The 19429-nt window shown below is 32.3% G+C and overlaps 3 protein-coding genes across 3 annotated transcripts; 1 reads left to right on the forward strand and 2 right to left on the reverse strand.

The window, feature by feature from the left end:
- Positions 1-1640: 1640 nt before the first annotated feature.
- LOC108337857 (uncharacterized) lies at positions 1641-2761 on the forward strand. The gene is made up of 2 exons (XM_017574460.2): positions 1641-2069; positions 2328-2761. Exons 1-2 carry the CDS (start codon positions 1811-1813, stop codon positions 2702-2704), a joined length of 636 nt encoding a protein of 211 aa, XP_017429949.1. The 5' UTR covers positions 1641-1810; the 3' UTR covers positions 2705-2761.
- Positions 2762-5891: 3130 nt separating this feature from the next.
- Positions 5892-9498, reverse strand: LOC108337371 (60S acidic ribosomal protein P0). The gene is made up of 4 exons (XM_017573889.2): positions 9292-9498; positions 7544-7807; positions 7348-7416; positions 5892-6286 (listed from the first exon to the last, which is right to left on the reverse strand). The coding sequence occupies exons 2-4, from the start codon at positions 7787-7789 to the stop codon at positions 6035-6037; spliced, it is 567 nt and encodes a 188-aa protein (XP_017429378.1). The 5' UTR covers positions 7790-7807; positions 9292-9498; the 3' UTR covers positions 5892-6034.
- A 1353-nt stretch (positions 9499-10851) lies between these two features.
- On the reverse strand, positions 10852-15417 carry LOC108336275 (cytochrome P450 90A1). Its single transcript, XM_017572665.2, has 8 exons — positions 14718-15417; positions 13739-13888; positions 13401-13646; positions 11970-12059; positions 11774-11852; positions 11581-11687; positions 11364-11494; positions 10852-11169 (listed from the first exon to the last, which is right to left on the reverse strand). Exons 1-8 carry the CDS (start codon positions 15237-15239, stop codon positions 11019-11021), a joined length of 1476 nt encoding a protein of 491 aa, XP_017428154.1. The 5' UTR covers positions 15240-15417; the 3' UTR covers positions 10852-11018.
- Positions 15418-19429: the final 4012 nt, after the last annotated feature.

A 19429-nucleotide genomic window follows, 5' to 3' on the forward strand; every position in this document is an offset into this window, starting at 1 on the left:
GTTATATTAAAATGTTATAAAAAAAATAAGTATAAAAAAAAAATTCCATAACTTTTATAATTATGTCAAAGAAAGACCATTAGTAGAATCAATTAATAGTAGTAAAGATGATTTAATTTGTAACTAAAACTATACCATTTCTTTCCTATAATGAATTAATGATTAAAACTTAAAATTAGAAGAATTACAAAGGATAAAAAACAGTTACATCTTCCTTAATTAACTATTTATTCTTAAACAAATGCATGCATATTTTAATTAATAAAATTATTGGATCATTTGACTACGTGAACGTTTGCTGTGGAAGGAAAAGTCTTAGCAAATTGATGGTTCCTTCTCTCCCACAATCATATACATGCCAAGTTTTGAAATGCGATATCCTTTTATGTATTATATTTACTTTTTACCAAATCTTTGGCCTTTCGTCAACACGCATTTAGTAAAATATGACTATGTCTTTTCTAGAAACTAATTCAGATTTTAAAATAATATAATACTTTTCCTAATCAAAATTTTTATCAAGCAGAATTCAGTTTTTAAAATAAAATAAAATAAAATGTGGAGCTCAAAAATTATTAAAATTTGAACTAATGGTAGTGTCTAATGTATTTTATTTTATATATCATACTTTGAATTATATTTTCATTAGAAATGGTAGACTGTTAAAGAATAGAGAGTGAGAATTGAGAAAGATACGAAAGAAGAACACGAGTAGTAGAAAAAAAATCCAAATAACTTAGAGATGTTTAAATATTTTATTTAGAAATGGAAAAGGATATAAATTTTAAAGGAACTCATTTCTTGTATACAATTTTTATAGGATAAACTTGTTAATGTGATAACAAATATTCAACCTGCACTTTAAAATAGCCTGTTTCTTTCATAGTTTTAAACTATCTTTTTAAATACGGAAACAAAAAAAAACATTTGATAAAAGACAATGGTAAATATTAATTTAAATTCAATAATTGAAATTATAATTTATTAATATATTGTATTTTTTTCTCTAATTATTTGTTTCCTAATTTACCATTGTGAGTATATTTATTTTCTAAACTAACCATCACCCTCTACAAAAAGTTAAATCTATTTTTTACTCAAATTATATAAATTTACTCTTATAAAAGAAATTAAAGTAATATACTCCTTCTTAGCATGCTTAATTTTAAAAGAATTATCAGCATGCTTAATTTTAAAAGAATGAAAATTGCAACAAAATAAATGATGGAGACACATACTATAAACTAATTTTAGTTTTTTAATAACATTATTTTGTTTTAATTTTATAAATACTCATAGAAAAACTAAAAAAAAAATGTTTTCAACTGTACGGAGGTAGAAAACAAAAATTAATTAATTATACCTATGTGACTCGTAAAGACAAAACAGAGCATGTAATTACATGCGTTTGATCTTCGGGTTCTACCATGCATTCGCCCATTAGCATATAAATATTGAAAACTGAAATCACCAAAACCAGAGCCATTACGTTAGATCTCAAATCAGGGGACACGTGCCAAAATCTAAACAAAGATTCATTTTCAATACGATTCATGGTTCATAGAGAATCACCCTCCCAAAGCGCCAACTTAAAAGAACATTGAAACGAAGAAAACAGAGTTTTGTGGTGAGAGAAAAAGATAGAAAGTCTTAATTTTTGTGCGTTTAAAGTTCTAATCATTTTTTGCCGTTTCTCTTTCTTAAGGTTTTTCCTTCATTTTTTCTTGTGAATTGCTTCTACCCTTTGTGCATAATAAACACAGTAGTTTTGAAGTATTCGAATCAGAAAGAAAGCTAAGTTATCAAGAAGATGGGTTATCCAAAGGAAGAGAAATCCAAGAGGGTATTGAGAGGTGTGAAGATTGTGTTCTTCTTGATCACGATGGTTTTCTCACTTCTTATTTTCTCTGCCCCAGTTCTATTGGTCATTGTCGATGCACTTGTTCCTTCAGTTCTATTCTCAGCCTTTTCTTCCTCTTCTCTTTTCTCCCATTTTCAGAACTACCATTTCGGATACTCTCTCATTGACATACCCCTTCTATCTATTGCACGATCACTTCTCATTTTCTGTAAGTACCAAATCTTCCATTTCCGAATACCCTTTTGAATTTTAAGCTTCATCAAACTTTTTTAAACTGGTTTTAGCATTACTTTCTAATTAAAATTGAATCTTTCTTTCGTACTGATACTTGCAGTTTAGTTTAAAAGAACAGTTTTTGGATAAAATATTTCTGATTACAATCAGAGAAAAGATACCAAAGCTGTCTAATGCAAGATTCCGATTGATTCCTGTGTGTTGGGATTGGTGGGTGGTGGGTTTTGTGTAGGTGTTTATAGTTTTTGTGATGGACCAAAGCTTTCACGTGGGCCTTATCTGGGAGTGACCATGTTATGCTCTGTGATGTCTCTGATGTTTGTTTGCTTCAAAGTTGTTTACTTGTTTGGCTACGACACAAGTGTTGGAGAAACAGAATTACTAAGGTACGACAGAGGCTCCCAGATAACTCTCTTCGTGTGGTCGTGTTCTTTGGCAGTGTTACATGTGGTTGTTGCCTACAGAACAAGTTGCAGAGAAAGAAAGAAGCTTCTGGTTTACAAAATTGACATTGAAGGTGTAAGAGCTTGTTCTTCTTCCTACTTTGTTTCGTTACATGATAAAACAGAAAAAGAAAAAGATGATATTTGCTTGTTTTCTTGTAAATGATTGACCTACTTGTGCATCACATGATTTTCTTGATGAAAATTTCAAAATGGGTTCCCTTTCTTTATTGATTGAGTTCAATTATTTTCTAAAAAGTCTTGTGTAATTTTGATCCATGAAAATGTTGTGATAATATACACTTTAATATGGTTTAATTAAATACTTTGCATATCTTATCCTCCACCCATTAATTAGATATTATGGATCATTACCATTTCATAACTCAACTTTATATTTTTCTTCATCAAAATTAATGAACATTTTTCTTTTTGTTTTAGTGGTACTTGGATGGTGGTAGGTCAAAATCACCGTCAGTTCATTCCTTGAACATGATATTTTAGTTGAAAATTTTGTATACATGTTTACAATTTTTTGTATAGAGGTCACTTTTAATACAAATATTAGATATGGGCATGAATATAATCCAATTCACACTTTTAAAAACATGATATTCTTAAGTTTATAAATTAGTTTGTTATAGTTTTAAAATTGATATATTTTAAAAGAATGTTTAAATTTAAAATAATTTTAAATTATTATATAATTTCTATGAATAAGTTTTAGAATCAGAATTTGTTGAATTATTTCATATTTATTAAAATGGGAAATTAATTAATAATTTAAAAATAAATAAATTCTCAATATTTTGTCTATGCTTTCTTGGAATTAATTAATTAGTTTTTCAAACAATATAATCCCAAAATCCAAATATAATCTATGTAATTAGATCGAAATTAAATCTAAATTGATATACTTTTTAAACGAAGTCTTATGGAAAGAAAATTCAAATAATTATATTGGATTAAATTCAAATATATATATTTTAAAATAAAATAGTTTAAATGTTTATAAATTGACTTTAAATCATAAATAATTTAAATTTAACAATATTTTTAATATCATTTTCTAGGAATATGAGTCTTCATATTTCACAAAATATGCAAATAATTAATATTCTAAAAATAAAATAGTTTTTGTATTTGATATTGGTACACGTTATATTTAATACAATAATATAAACAAGTATACAACAGTAATACAACAAGATAATTTAGTTAGGTTCATCCAAAAGCTTTTGTTTAGTTTTATATAAAGAAAAAAAAATGTTACACGAGCTATTAAAAAGAAACAGAAGATATAAAGTATATTTTTTATTGTTTTATTTTTTGCACTAAATTAAAAAAAATCAGTACCTAATATTATGTAAAAAGTGAGTATGGAGATAATATTCATGCATACTTTTTTTTTTATTTTAATAATTATAAAATTGAATTAAGTGAAGTATTAACAGAGAGCATATTGAATTTTAATTACTGTTTATTTAAATAAATTATGTTTCAAGATGTTTCACAATATATGTTTTTTTTAATAATTTTTTATCACACTATATTATCAATTATTACATTGAATTAAGTTTGATATTCACTAAACATATTACTTATCCTTATTTTTAATTATTTTTTATTTATAATAATTTTAAAAAAATATATGAATGCAAAACTGATATCAAATCAATTTATAAATATTTAAACTATTTTCTTTGAAAAGGTATAAGTTTAAATTTCGATTCAATTATTTGAATTTGAATGTATAAAAATTCAAACTAGTTTTTTTTTCTGAAAAATATACATTTGTATTTAGTTCTAATCTACCTAAAAATATATATATTTCAATTTCTTATATTATCTCGGTAAAAAAATATGAAGATATTTTGAAAGTCAGAATAAAATGAGAGAGAAATTTAAAATAAATTTAAATAGAAAATATAAGAAATAGAAATTTGATTTTTTGTATTTAATAATCAAATTTCCTTTTACTTTTTGTTTACTATTTAACTAAATATTATATTAGATTTATTATTTTCTCTCCCATTAAAATTTACCTTTAAAGACTTTTGTTTTAATTTCCCTTATGTGATTATTGATTTGTTTTGTAAGTGTAATTTAAGTAGGGATGAATATTTTATCCATAAATTTTTGTGTGACGGGTGTGGTTGCGAATACCATAGTACAACCTCTGTAATAATTATTTGATATAATTAAAATTCGAAAATAATTATATTAAAACAATAGGCTTATAATATTAATAGTTGTGATTTACATTTGAGTGAAGATAATATCTTTTTTAATCTTTTATATATATATATATATATATATATATATATATATATTATTAAATTTAATTAAGTTTTAAGTATTTTATAAATTTAGATAATTTAATTGAATTTTATTATTTTTTATTTTTGTAATTGAGTATTCATAGTTGTATAGTTTTAATTAAGTGTTTCTATGTACTATTTTTTGACGTGCATGTTATTTTATGTATTATTTTATTTATTTGTCCCAAAGTGTAAAATTTTACAATTAATTTAAAATAAATAACATTGTCAATATCGCCTGTAACAATTAATGAATTGTCATAATCATCATCTTAATGCAAATGATGACGGTCTCATTATTATCAAGTGTACTGTTAATGAAAATAATAAAATAATTTGTGATTTTATATTAACTATAATATCATTTCATATTAATCAATGAAATCTTAAATTTTTCAACACGTTCAAACAACAAAAACAAGATAAAGAAAAAAAAAATGTATTTATCGTACACATCTTTTTTTTATGTGTGGGTTAATACGAATGTAAAAATTTCAGCTTAAAAGTGAGCATAAATAACTTGGTCTAATTATTGTTTTAATTCATGTCTTTTTTTTCTTAAAACTAAAATGCGACATATAATTAAAAAGTATTAAACTGAATCGTACAAATATTTCTTGAGGTTTTGTTGAATTAAATGGACATCTCAATTTATTTCAAATTTTACACATACCTCCCCTTTGTTTTGAAAACCTTATATTGTCATTTTTTTTACATAACTCATACTACTCTTTAAATTTTAAAAGTATTACACATAATCCTTTTTTACATTACTTGAAAAGTTATTGTAAAGATAATAAAAATAAGAGATGTAAATGCAATTTAAAAATAATGAAGAGATGTAAATGCATTGGAATATATATATTTTTGAAATTAAGAGATTCTGAAATTGTGAAAATAGTGACGTTAATAGACCTTCACAAGAAGCTGTACGTACCAGATAAATTGATTAACATGAAGATAACAAACATGTTGTCATATTCTTATTCAAAAAGAAGATAAATTCTTGGGTGAACTAAAACTCCAAGTATCAGAAATCTCAGTTATCAAAATCATTTCATTTTCCATAATCCCTGAAATGGGAGAATTTTAACTAAATAGAGTTTGAAAGCCAACAATGCACAAAGAAAAGAGTAATACAAACCATGTGATCCAAATCAAATACTTGGTCGATGTCACAAGTTGCCAGCCAAAAGGAGAAGAGGAGACCATATACTTGTCATCAAGAACTGCCTTGATCTCATCATGAAACAATGTTGGTGTGGCTGGAATTTTGAGCATACAAGAAAAGGCTCAGAAACCTGCGAAGACTGCTGTTGATTACAACATGTGAGGCCCAAAGGTAACTGTCCAGATTGCATATAGGAACAATTCTGGTATGTGTCATGTGACATATACTTGGGGCACATTAGAATCGGTTGAACAACCTGCAGAAATAGATAGTGAAAACATAAGGCTTTTGATCAGGAGGCCTTCTAATAGGTTCCTTCATAAAGAAGCAAATCTTCCAAATGTGCAAATCACTAATATTAATGTGATTATGTCAGAAGGTTAGTCCAATAAAGAGAGAAAAAAATCTGAGTTCTCCATCATGCTACTAAGAACTAAATAAAACAAACATTATTTAACATAATGTTTAGTCCTAATGCAATGCATGGCACGCTCACATCAAAATTTTGGACATATTGAACATTACTAAAAGGTTTATTTACTGCAGCATGAAGTTAACTCATCCAACTTGAAAACAGTAGAAGTGGTTAGCAAATAATGTAGCTAAATCTTAAAGAGTAGAATATACTGTAAAATCAACAAACAATGACAGAAGATCAATGCTTTTTTAGCTGTCTGACCCTCTGTTTCCCATATTCCGAGAATTGAATGACACTGAAGGAAACTAAAAACTAATGTGTATACATTTACGAACGAACAGTTTTACGTATACATCTTCGATGATGCAATGTATGAAAGACTCTTTCTGGTGAACCAACTAGCAGAATCCTAGTATGTGAACTTAGCAACATAGAAAACTAAGTTGTAATAACATGCCTTCTCTCCTACATGACTCCAAAGCAAATAACCTAAATTGCGATTGATAATCTCACTTAGATAATCAACTCAGGAAAATGGAAAAAAGAATCACAGGTGTGCCATACAAGGATAGGGGTTTCAGTTGTTGCTTCTCCATAGATATTTTCCTTCATGGACTGCAATACAAGACTAAAGGGTAACTCCCAAGAGATGTATAAAATTAACACAATTTTCCTCTCTCTTAATGTGTATGTGTAAGTTGTTTACATGAGCTTAACCATCAGCTGTGCGGTAAATAATTGTCATTACTTAAACATAGATAGTGTGGAAAGATTGAAAAAGGATTAAACTACTATAACAAACATTCCTTTTCACCTTATTACATAGAGATACCTCACACTTACATAACAGTAATTTAGAACATTATTGAACATAAAATAAACAAAACATGTTACTTGACCTTGTACTTGGCAATCTGTTCGCTGACCTCTCTTACGTCACCTTTGGTGAAAATTAATGCCACATTCCCCTGATTAAGGAAACAACCTTAAACATTAAAACTGTCTTCAAAATTTAATGAAATTACTTCACTTTTCCTATTATTATCAAAATTATTTTCTGGTACAAGAGACACCAAAACAAGGAAGCAAAGTTACCACAAGAAGGGGGACAAGGTTAAGGAAGGCCTTGTTGCCAGTCTTCTGAGCATCCATGATGATAGAGCGTTTCATCAAGGTGTTCTTTCCCATCACCACAACTGAATCAGCATGGAGTCCCCTCCGTATCCCCTGAAGCTGGTTTGAACCCACATTGTCAGATGAAACCACCAGTACCTGACTATACTCTCTCAGAAGCTTCAACATCTTTGCATCATAAGCTGCCTTTGCCAGTTTCCCCGCCATTGTTGTTGATCACTATAGCTATAAAAAACGAGTGGGCTTACTATAAGTTGTCAAAAATTTCATTGCATAGTGGTTGGTTATTAGCAGCGTCACTATTTAGCCAAGGACAACAAGGTACTTCTAAAAACCGTAATTGGCATTGTAAAAATTTATACTAGCACTGTAACAAAATTGAAATCGTAAGAAATCACTGTAGGGAATTGCTGGCGTTCTTCTAAATAGAAAACATGACTAAAGAAGTACAGAAAAATGGAAGATATGACAATACATGCAAAGCCGAGTCCAGAGAGCACTAATATTGATATATTAAAACAGTAGAGAATCCAAATTTTCGGTACAAAAAAACAGTGGAGAATCGAAATTCTACAAAGTCAACTTGATGGTTTACAACTCACTGAAACACTATGTCTGGCAAGTAAGAATAAAGATCAAATTCATTCTAAAGTATTGACTGGAGGATATAACCTGAAACATGGTAAGAAATCATGCATCAACTACTATGAAACCAATAGTTCTCTCCATCAACTTGTCTTTATTACCTCAAAAAGGCCAATGGTCGTTGATGTAGCTGATAAATTTTTGAGAAAAAAATGAATCACTAACCATAAGCAAGAAAGCAGCTAACAACACTAAGTGTGTTATATAATCAAATACTAATCTTAATATTGCCTCATATCTGGTAATCTATCGCAAACATGAGCGCTCATGGAAAAGTACTCATAACCATTAAATTGGAGTGCAGCATTATATTCCAGAACCTGATTCGATAGATAATACTCTTTATTGCGGAGATTAAAGAAATGGGATACTTTCATTGTCAAAGAACTGACAAACTTACAACAGGATTGACCATTTTCCCTTCGCTGAAGGCTAGAAAATTCTAAACTCGACTCACAATCAAATATTAAAGCTAAAAATCATTCCATAAAATTGAATCAATTTATAAATAAACTCTTAATCTCAATTGAAGAATTTCGATTTAATTTGAAGCACAAAATACCAATACTTCGATGGCAGTTATCTTTTACGGTTCTACCCCATTTTTTTATCTGGGTGTCAATAATTGTTGAGCAAAGCACACACTTCAAACACATTGAACAATTCGTAGGACCAAGTGATTTTAAGACAGATTGAAATTTGCAGTGATAAAGGAACTCGGATCAAATATCAGACACACAATACTATACTTAACAAGTGAAAAAACCCTTCCAAAATTTCAATTTGTTAAGTGATAAATGCAGGGACAAGTTACATGTATCGTTTGTTGTTTCAGCAAAACCAATCCCTCTAAATTGTGATAAAAGGTATGATCCAAAAACAAAATACGGTGTTTTGAAATTTTTAATTAATTAGACTGGTTTTGTGTAAACAACAAAAACCGGTGCACATGTTTGATAGAAAAATAAGGCGAAACTATATGTATGTTGGTATGAAAGTTTATTTCAATTCATTATTTTTGGCCACCAGTAGTCGTCGCAGCTAAATCAACAGTAGCAACAAACCTGTTGAAGAGCGAAGTCCAGCAACCGCGATAGAAGAGCGAAGTCGCAGGGCAACGGAGATTCAGCGGCGGAGCCAACACCAGCACGTCAATGAGAGGCTATCACGATGCGACGACACAGACCGCGCGACTACACTACGGTGGTAGTATCCTTCCGTACAATGCAATTGCATTGCTAGGATTCTCTCCGAACATTGTCTTTTTTTTTTTCTCTTGGTTGGCCCAAATCTACCATTTAGTAATAATAGTGGTTACTACTTCCTGCACCCCATTTTTCTTCTTCTTGCACCCCCATAAAAATTTTAATCTCCATTCAACCCCTCATTTAAATAATATTTAAAACTCTAACTATTTAATTTTTATTCTTCCATGTCACACCTCTCCCATTCGAAATCATCATCACCTACCAGTCTCTAAACGTCACCTCCCTCGTATCCAAATCAACATTTTTCCTTTTTTTTTTCATATTGCATTAAATTAAACCGAAATGTATTTTGCTTTTTACATATCGGAATGGTGTTCTGAAAGGTATTTTTGAATTTGAAAATAACTTTCAGAACATATATTTTGGAAATGGTTTTTCTATTCCAAAATGACTATTTCATGAAGTATTTTTGGATTCGAAAATATATTTTAAACTAAGAAATACATTAGAATTACATGCCGAAATACAAAAAAAAAATAGGTGTTTCAGAAGTTATTTCCAGATTATGAAATCTATTCTGAAACACTTGTTTCAGAAATTTACTTTTTGTATTTCAAATTGATGCTTCGATGAAAATATCTTTCAGAACAATCATTTTAGAATACCAAAAATTATTTTCGAAATATATTTCTAGATTAAAAAATAACTTTTGAAACATTTAATCCAGAATACAAAAAAAAAAAAAGATTTGTGGAAGGAGTATTTCGAAAAATATTTTCGAATTCAAATATACATTCCAACACTTATTTTGGAAATTATTTTCTAATGTTTCTGATTGAATATTTTAAAAGATATTTTTTCATCCTTAAATATCTATCGAAAAATTTAGTTCAAAAAATATTAAAAATAAGGCGTGAGAAATTTTTTTATATTTTTAATGTGAGGTAATTTGGGGAGTTCAACTTTTACAGAGGAGAAGGAAGAAAAACACGGAGATGCAGAAATAGGCACCCCACAAGAGTAATTATTTTATGATAACTTTTTGCATTAAAAATATTGACCTTTTTTATTTTTGTGTTTCACTATTTTCTTGTGTTACTAAATTATTATAGAAAATACAATGTTTAAAAAATTTATCAGCTCAAACACTTACGCTGTTAAATTATTATAGAAAATATATCTAAAATAAAGATCGTATTACCGAAAATTGCTAACACATATAATAGATGAAAGATACATCTACACCTAAGTTAATATTTTCCATTCTCATGTATCAAATTATCTTCACAAAAATCCTGTTAATATAACTTTTTTTGAAATAAATCGACACTCACCATTTGTGCCATTAAATTTAATAGTAATTTATTATGCTACAAGTGAAAGGATTTTTTGTAGTGATAATGAAGATTTAAGATGGATGATATAATATACAGAGGTGGATTTAGCTCAAGTGTTATATTAGGGTGATGTCCCTAAGGTCTACAAAGACATTCCTTCCTTTCTATAACCCCTAAAAATAAATCATATATAAACTGTTAACTACTGGATATAACATATTATTGCTTAATACAATGAACATTAAACTAATCTACAATCTCTGATTCTTCTTCTTTGCCCTTCCATGTTTGATTACTTGGTCTGGACTCCTCTCTGCGCTTCACTATGATAGGATACCTCTTCTGCGTCCTAGTGGTTGGGAAAAACACCAACTTGTCTTCTTCTGCAGGAAACCAACTGCCATAAAAGGGAAATAACATTACTCACACACTTCGGGACATGTTTAAAGTAAGGAAATCAAAAACAAAAAACATATCTATAATATTTAAAACTAATGTCTGGTTTGACGTTGTAATAGGTGACAATGTCACAGTATAAAAAACCACTTTAAAGTCTACTAATAGTGTTGATACTTTTGTTTGGTGCAGTACCTGTAACGGGTAACAGTACGGTGAAGAAAGACAGAGAGCACCACTCTGGCAAGCTCATAACCAGGGCAAAGACGTGGGCCTCCTCCAAAAGGGGTATATACATTCCCAGGGCTTGTTGTTTCTGAGTTACTCTGCATGTTTATACATAACTAAGCAACTGATACTAAGGGTGATTCAACATAGAGCAATGAAGTATGAGATATATATAAAGAGAGACCTGCCATCTCCATGGATTGAAGGTGCGCGCATCTTTGTAGTGATCAGGGTTTAGATGTACAGCACGAAATGAAGCAAAGACCCTCCATCCCTTTGGAATAGTGTAACCTAAGGGAAGAATTAAATTGTGATATGATATCTAATTTGTCTGTAATTATAACTGGTAATTATAATTAGTGGTTAGTAGCTGATACCTTTTATGTTTATGTCTGTCATTGCTCTTCTGAATATCCCACCAATAATGTTTGCCACCCTCAAAGTTTCATTCACAACCTATATTGTGCACAAGATTAACGAGTGTATATAATAATGAAAGCTGATAGAACCTGTTTGTGCATTTTGTATCTGTGATTAGTTTATGCAGCTGAATTAGAGTTCAAGAATTCTTACGCATTGAGTAAACGCCATTGACTTGTAATCTGTCCACTCCAGTGGTTCCTCTGGGTGACTCTTTTTGGCTCTGATCAGGTCATGCTCTTCCTGCCAAAACAACACAGACAACTCCCCCGTCAAACCCTCCATTTGGGTGTACTTGTACTTCGCAATAATTGCAGAAGCGATGCAACAATCAGTTTAATAATTTATCACATGATCTTCTTTTAGTTTTATGTACGGTCTGATGCTATTAATTGAAGTTGTGCTGAAGCAAAAAGAAAGTTATGCTGTGGTATAACAGTGGGACCAAATCACCAAAACCATCATCTTTCACTTAATAGGGACCATTTCGCATAATTATCCTCGAAATCATCATAACACGATTTAATTTCTCGTGGCATGTGAGGGGACCAGAGACATTACTCTGCAACAAAACGCAAAGTGACGCATATGCCCCTCATGTGACAGTCCGGTCTAAACGCAAAGTGTGATCACTGTTGAGATTATTTTTCTCTGAATTTTTGCGATAAATTGACAATTGGCAGCAAAAACTACGAAGCGTGCAGTTCGGGTCTAATAATTTTGTCCGTTGGTTCCAAGGGTTTGACTAGAGGTGTAGATAGATACATAGATAGATAACCCTTGAACTTTGACCGAGTCTCAACATAGCTTCTGTAATAAGCTGATTAATTTCTATAATAACGTCGTTAAGCGATAAAAACATTTTTTTAAGGTTGTCACATATCGAGAACATCAATACAAGACTGCTGACAAATTTAAAGACAGACCTACTTGTTCATATCAACTTTGAGTAACGAGAAAGTTTACGAATCAATTTTTATGAGTTTAAAAAGATTACATTATGTAACACACCTACCCACCAATGGTCTCAGTTGATGATTGTTCTGTGGAAGCCAATGCATGAGTTACAAGTTTCAACCGTATTAACCGCGTTGTAAAAGTTTAGGCAGACATCCTTTGACCACAAGCAAGTTTCAATATCAATGAAAACAATTAGACGTGCACAAAACAACAAAACCATCCGTCAAATCTTTTGCTTTCCTTGTCTCACCGTCAAGAACAAACCTCTCTCGAATAATGAAATACTAAGTTTGGTTAGCTATTTACATACCAAGACACTAATTATTTTTTTTCACTTTTAGCTATGCATTCATTAGTAAATAAATGTGACTCCAGGCAAAAAATATAGGCCAATCTAGAGTAGGGCAATTGTATAGAGATAACGAAAATGAGATTTGAAAGGCGACCACACCACATGAAGGGTGGTCATGGACATGGACATGCACACGATGGTGGGGTAATCCTAAGGAAGAAGCTACATCTATATGGTCCACCACCCTAGAAATTCATTAGAAAATATCGACAAATAAAGAAAAATGGATATAATATAAACAATGGTTAAAAGTCTGTATGTTTATGACGAACCTTGAGTTGTGCCAATGCTAGAGGAGTCTCCGTGAGGAACTTGACGGCAAGAGTCATTATGGTGGAGGTGGTTTCATAGCCGGCGACGAGCAAAGCCAACATAAAATCCACTATTTCCTCGTCGGAAAAGTTGTTGCCGGAGGCCAACAACGCCCCTAACATGTCATTCTTTTTCTCCTCCTTTGCGCTTTCTTTTCTTCTCTCCCTCACTATCAACGTTAATGCCTCTGCCACCTTCGTCCTGGCCTACACCATTACACATTATCTCAAATAAACATCTATAATTTCTAACTATTTTATCTTATTTAAATGTATTAGACAAATGAAAGAGCATGCACCTTGATGGCTCTGCGGTAGGTGGTCGAAAAGAGAGGCAATGGAAGAGTGAAAAATCCTTCGATCACAAGAACGTATTCTTTCCTTAGAGTCTCAGTCCATTCACCTGGATCAAAGCTCATCAATTGCTTCACTGTCAACTCAAACGTTATCTGCAAGTAATCCATAAAACCTAATGAATTTTCCCATTTAATAATATATTTAAACTATTCGCGTGGCGTGTATGTGCCCATACATGTATAAAAGCATAAAATATAATATTCAAATAAAATATCACATGAACAACAAAATCATACATGTGCATGCTAACCTATAGTTTATACAGGGAATGATTAATATTCTTCTGCATCCGTAAACCCATTGTAGTTAACGTGGGGCCTCGTACGCACGGAACTGGACACATTATACCAAACCATGGAATCTGAGTCACCAACTCCAGTTCCATTTCCCTCACGTAAATCACACTCACATGATCTACCCACAAACTTTTCAGCACCAATCAACCAAAAAAATAAACAGTGGAATAAAATACGAAGTAAGAACCAAAAGGGAAAAATAGACAGACGACAACACCCCTGATGAACTTTGAACTCAATAAACAAAACAAAGAAAATCCAGAAAAAATTATGAGGCACAAAAAGCTGGTCCACCACCTCCCCAATATCATTCACGATCGTATCATGGTGGCAAGTGAGCTTCACTCGATTCACAGCCTGCTTGACTCACCCACTCGATTTTGGGAAAGCTAAATCAAATTCATTTCCTTTTACATGTGAAAATGCTTCGGTCATCGACACGGTTGGCGATACATCGTATCAATGACAGAATTGGAAACAGATAGAAATCTTATCCGAATAAGATTAAATCGTCATAAGCTATAAGACTCTTAATATTGATAACATTGTTCGAGCTCAAACTCGACCGTTTGAACCGAAACAATCTCGTACCAGTTGAAAATAAAGACAGCGAGAAAAAGCTAACCTTTTTGGCTTCTTCCATGAGAAAAATCCGGTCGGACCAGGAATCGAGGTTGAGCCGGATGAGACGGTCTATGTCAACGAGCAAGTGATCCTTGATGATGGAAGAGTTGGCGAAACTCATGGTGAGGGAGTGCATTTTCTTGTGAAGAGAGCCCTTCATGAGAAGCAGAGAGTGTTTTCCGAGGAGGTTGGATATGGAACCGGGGTAGCTGCATTCGAAGAGTTTCCCTTCGTTGAGCAGAATGAAGCGGTTGGTCTCCGGGTCTGCGGAGAAGACGGTGGGTTCGCCAAAGACATGGGTGGTAAAGATTGGGCCATAGCGGTGGACGCGGTGGTCGATGAATGGTTCGGGGTTGTCGGTCTTGTAGGCTGATATGAGCTGCAAGGTCTCACCGGCGAAGGGGAGGCCGAGGGTGCCCGGAGGGAGGCGGAGGCGGAGTCGGCGGTATCGGGATCGGCGGTGGAGGAAAAGGAAGATAGCGGAGATGAAGAGAAGGATGAGTGGAGTAATGAAAGATGCCATTGAAGTAATAATATGAGAGCGATGGTACTGTGTGTACGTGTGTGTATATATATATATATATACAGGAATGTTATGGTGTATGGTGTGTGTAGGAGTATGATATAGGGAGTGGTGAATGAATGGTGATGGTTTCAAGAAAAGAAATCGATGGAAGGAGAAGAGGGAGCACAGGGGGTGTCTATGGAATGTGTGATATGAGAATCTAAAAGGAGTGATCTTTTTGGTATGTCAGCAACTTTCTCCTTTCCTCTTCCAATTTTCTACTAATTTCCTGTCAGGATAAGACTTTGCTTTGGGTGGGGTACTTTGCTAACCCTTTATTTCTTTCTTTCTTTTGACAAAATTAGCATACTAGTAATTAATATATATATATATATATATATATATATATATATATATATATATATATATATATATATATATATATATATATATATATATATATATATATATACTTACAAGTCTCGTGGTCTCTTTTCTTTTTAGATAATGGTTGAGCTGTTCCAATCTCTTTTCATACAGAGATATGATAGTTTCATACACCCCATTTTTTTACATTTTAATTTTCTTCTTCTAGAAATAGAAAAGTTTATTGCTTGTATGATCGTATTTTATTCTTGTAATATGTGTTAGATAAATGTAGATATATATTACTTTATTATTATCTTTTTAGATATTAGTCGTGTTGTTATAATAAATTTTGTTGAACCGTTTTTACAAGGATCGAGCCTTCTTTTGCAAAGAGCGGTTCTTTCTCTTCAAATCAAAGCTAAGTGGCTTCCTAAACAGGTCTATAAAATAGATCTATTTGACTCTTCCAAAATACAACTTACTTTTTTTTTTCTCTCATCCTTCTCTATTTTATTATTCTGGAATTAATTATTTACTCTTTTTTAAAGTTGCTTATTGATTTTGATATCTTTAGAAAACTCAAAAAGTTTATATTATATATTACAAACCTTATATAATACACATATATAAGTTATCAAGGATACACATATATAAGTTATCAAGGACAATAAATTTACATGCTTTAAGAATTAAATTTTGTTCATGATTTTATCAATATTTACATAAATCCTAAAGACTTATGGATGATAACAACAATAACTTAAATTTAGAGAACTAAAACATTGTTTTCATAACTCAAACAGTATTTGTGAAATTGTAAGACCTTGGAAAATTAAACCAGCCTCCACCTATTAAATCATAATTAATGCACTGAAAATCCTTCTCTGATTCATTAAAAACTCACTACCTTAACTCTGCAACTTCTGCCAAGTGTCACAAAGGGAATGTTCTGAAATTTGTAGTGGAAGACAAGTGTCCGTGTGTGAGAAAACGTCCGTTTGACTTGGGAAGAAAACCAATTTTTCTGAAAAACCTCCTTCCCACTCTCTGCATGCATTCTTCTTCTTCCTCAAAACTCAACTTTTCATTTTCTCCACCTTCTCTCTAGAAAGCTTTCAACTTCTCTCTACTGCTACTCACCCGTTTCTTCTCCGTTCAACATTCAGAGCCGTAGGAACGTTTCCCTGCACTGTGAACTTCAATCTGAACCGAACAGATCCAAGTTTTGTAACCGGTAAGTTGCTCGACTCTGGACGCTTGTTTCTATGTTACATGCAAACCAACAGTTTGCTGCATGCAAGGGTATCAGCTAAATTCTTTTACATTTCTTTTGGTTAGATTTAGTGAAGAACTAAAGAGAATCGTTGAGGATAGAAAACTATTGTGTACAAGTCAAATTATTAGACGTTTCAGTTACGAATCCAGGTAAGGGAAGCTTATTAAATTTAATTCGTATACTTTTGTTTGTGCTGTATGAATGTTCTGAGAGTTGCATGAAGCATGATCTGTGATATTTGATTTTAATATATGATCATAAGTATGAGTTGATACATGGTGAATATGAAATGTACTATGATATGAGTATTTGAAAATATGAAATATATATATGCTGAGAAATGAGTGAATGTACGTGAAACTTTGAATATAAACTCCCCTATGATAACGTACGTTCGACATTAAACGGTTCTTGACCATTTGGTGTTCTAGTAAACTTCTTTGAATTGGAATACTTTCATTTGGGAAGAATTCTGGTTGAGGATGAGCTGTGTCGGTCTTCTACTTAAGAGCTCATAATGAACAGTGTCGATCTTATACCTAGCAATCGTATTGAGTAGTGCCCGGTCTTACACCAAGCGCTCTTACTCCTTTCTTGAAAAATCCCTTGATGAAAAATAGTGTTGGTCTAACTTCAATAGTGTTCTCTACCGTGCTCAGTCGTTTACTAGCATTGGAATTCTTGTATGTAAACTCTACCAACTGGTCCTTCCGACAAGTTGACCAACCTTGATATTCCACGAATCGAAATACAGGTCGTCCATCTGTGTCGACCGACCATGTCGAACACCCTTGTTAATACAGGTCGTTCATCGGTGTCAACCGACCATGTTGATCACCCATGATAATACAGATCATCCATCTGTGTCGACCGACCATGTCGAGCACCCTTGTTAATACAGGTCGTTCATCTGTGTCGACCGACCATGTTGATCACCCATGATAATACAGATCATCCATCTGTGTCGACTGACCATGTCGAGCACCCTTGTTAATACAGGTCGTTCATCTGTGTCGACCGACCATGTTGATCACCCATGATAATACAGATCATCCATCTGTGTCGACCGACGATGTCGAGTCACCTTGTAATACAGGTCATCCATCTGTGTCGACCGACCATGTTGAACACCCATGTTAATATAGGTCGTCCATATATCTTGTAGTCGGTCCTATTCTGTTTTGGAACGGGGGAAATTCTTAGGTCTCGTTCCTCACGTTTGTCCTCGTTATAAAGAGGGCTGAACGTTAGTGATTTTATGTACTTGTACTGGAAGACCAAAAACAAAAATAAAGTGAAAGATTATAAATGATGAACAGTATATGTGATGAATAAACGGTTGTTGATTTTGAACGAGCGTTCCAGGGAGGAACGACTCTTGGATGAAAGTTGAGATTTTAGTAATGTATGAATATGGACAAAGCTTGGCCGACGTTTCATCCTGATGTTCCGTGAGTACTCGTCCTCACGTAGAGGGGGTACGTCATGTGTGGGAATGGCAGGAGGTCCTAGTCCTTAGGGTTACTTTGGACGGAAACTAACCTCGGGTGGCAGCTGAGGAGAATTTCAGTTATTACATCACCCGGGTGCACGAAACGTAGAAGCTACACAAGATTCATACAGTCCGGACGGTCAGTCTAGTATCAGGAATTGATTGAGTAATTGAATGAGTTAAATTATATGTTGAGAAGTATCGATCTGATTGTTATGTTTATGAAATGTGTATTTTACTTGAATTAAATTCAATAAGCTTACCCTGTGTATTTTCCTTGCGTTGTCGATCGTCATTGTACGTTCGTCCTGTCTATGCGATGATCATCCGTGTAACACCCCGATTTAGGCGTTACAATTTATTTCCCACAAAATACATATGTAATTTCAACACCCATAAAAGATTAAGTTCTTTATTACAGCACAAGTCTTCTGAAAATAAAAGTCCACACAGTTCATAAACTTCTGAAATTTAAAATTTCACACAGTTCGGAAATTCAAACATAGATTTATTTTAGAAATTCCCCATGTCTCCTTTTTTCCCCACAGATCTCTCATCTTCTAAGCAAGTCCAGAACCATCTGCTAATTCATCTGATATAGTTTCTGCTCCCGTATAATATCACACATTATACGATCATTGCATTCACATGCACAAACACAAACAACAGGGTGAGCTAACCGATTCAAGAAATATACATCATCCACAATCTTACTAACATCACAAGTGTGGCAATCAGTCAAATACATGCATCTTAAACATACTCAAAAACCAACTATTACACTGATACTTTAGAATATTTCTCCAGTCAAAATCATCAGTCGATTTACTCGAGTTAATACAACATATTAGTAATCTGCCTACTTACCAAAGCACAGCAGTCAACCATCCTTCTGTCTACTTACCAAAGTAGTATAACCATGATATACTGATTACTTACCAAAGTAATCTAACAAGGTGATTTTTATTATCTACTTACCAAAGTAGTATAACAAGGTGATATTGTCTACTTACCAAAGTAGCACAATAAGGTGATATCGTCTACTTACCAAAGTAGCACAACATGGTAATA

The sequence above is a fragment of the Vigna angularis genome, chromosome 7 (assembly GCF_016808095.1).
Source record: "Vigna angularis cultivar LongXiaoDou No.4 chromosome 7, ASM1680809v1, whole genome shotgun sequence".
NCBI lineage: Eukaryota > Viridiplantae > Streptophyta > Magnoliopsida > Fabales > Fabaceae > Vigna > Vigna angularis.

Excerpts from the sequence above, each read along its gene's own strand:
- LOC108337857 (XM_017574460.2), top strand. The coding sequence starts at position 1,811 with ATGGGTTATCCAAAGGAAGAGAAATCCAAGAGGGTATTGAGAGGTGTG. Across the intron at positions 2,070-2,327 it reads ACGATCACTTCTCATTTTCT|GTGTTTATAGTTTTTGTGAT; the intron begins GTAAGTACCAAA and ends GGTTTTGTGTAG.
- LOC108336275 (XM_017572665.2), bottom strand. The coding sequence starts at position 15,239 with ATGGCATCTTTCATTACTCCACTCATCCTTCTCTTCATCTCCGCTATC. Across the intron at positions 13,647-13,738 it reads CCTACCGCAGAGCCATCAAG|GCCAGGACGAAGGTGGCAGA; the intron begins GTGCATGCTCTT and ends GTAATGGTGTAG. Across the intron at positions 11,495-11,580 it reads TCAATCCATGGAGATGGCAG|AGTAACTCAGAAACAACAAG; the intron begins GTCTCTCTTTAT and ends ATAAACATGCAG.
- LOC108337371 (XM_017573889.2), bottom strand. The coding sequence starts at position 7,789 with ATGGCGGGGAAACTGGCAAAGGCAGCTTATGATGCAAAGATGTTGAAG. Across the intron at positions 7,417-7,543 it reads ACCTTGTCCCCCTTCTTGTG|GGGAATGTGGCATTAATTTT; the intron begins GTAACTTTGCTT and ends TTCCTTAATCAG. Across the intron at positions 6,287-7,347 it reads AACAGATTGCCAAGTACAAG|GTTGTTCAACCGATTCTAAT; the intron begins GTCAAGTAACAT and ends CTATTTCTGCAG.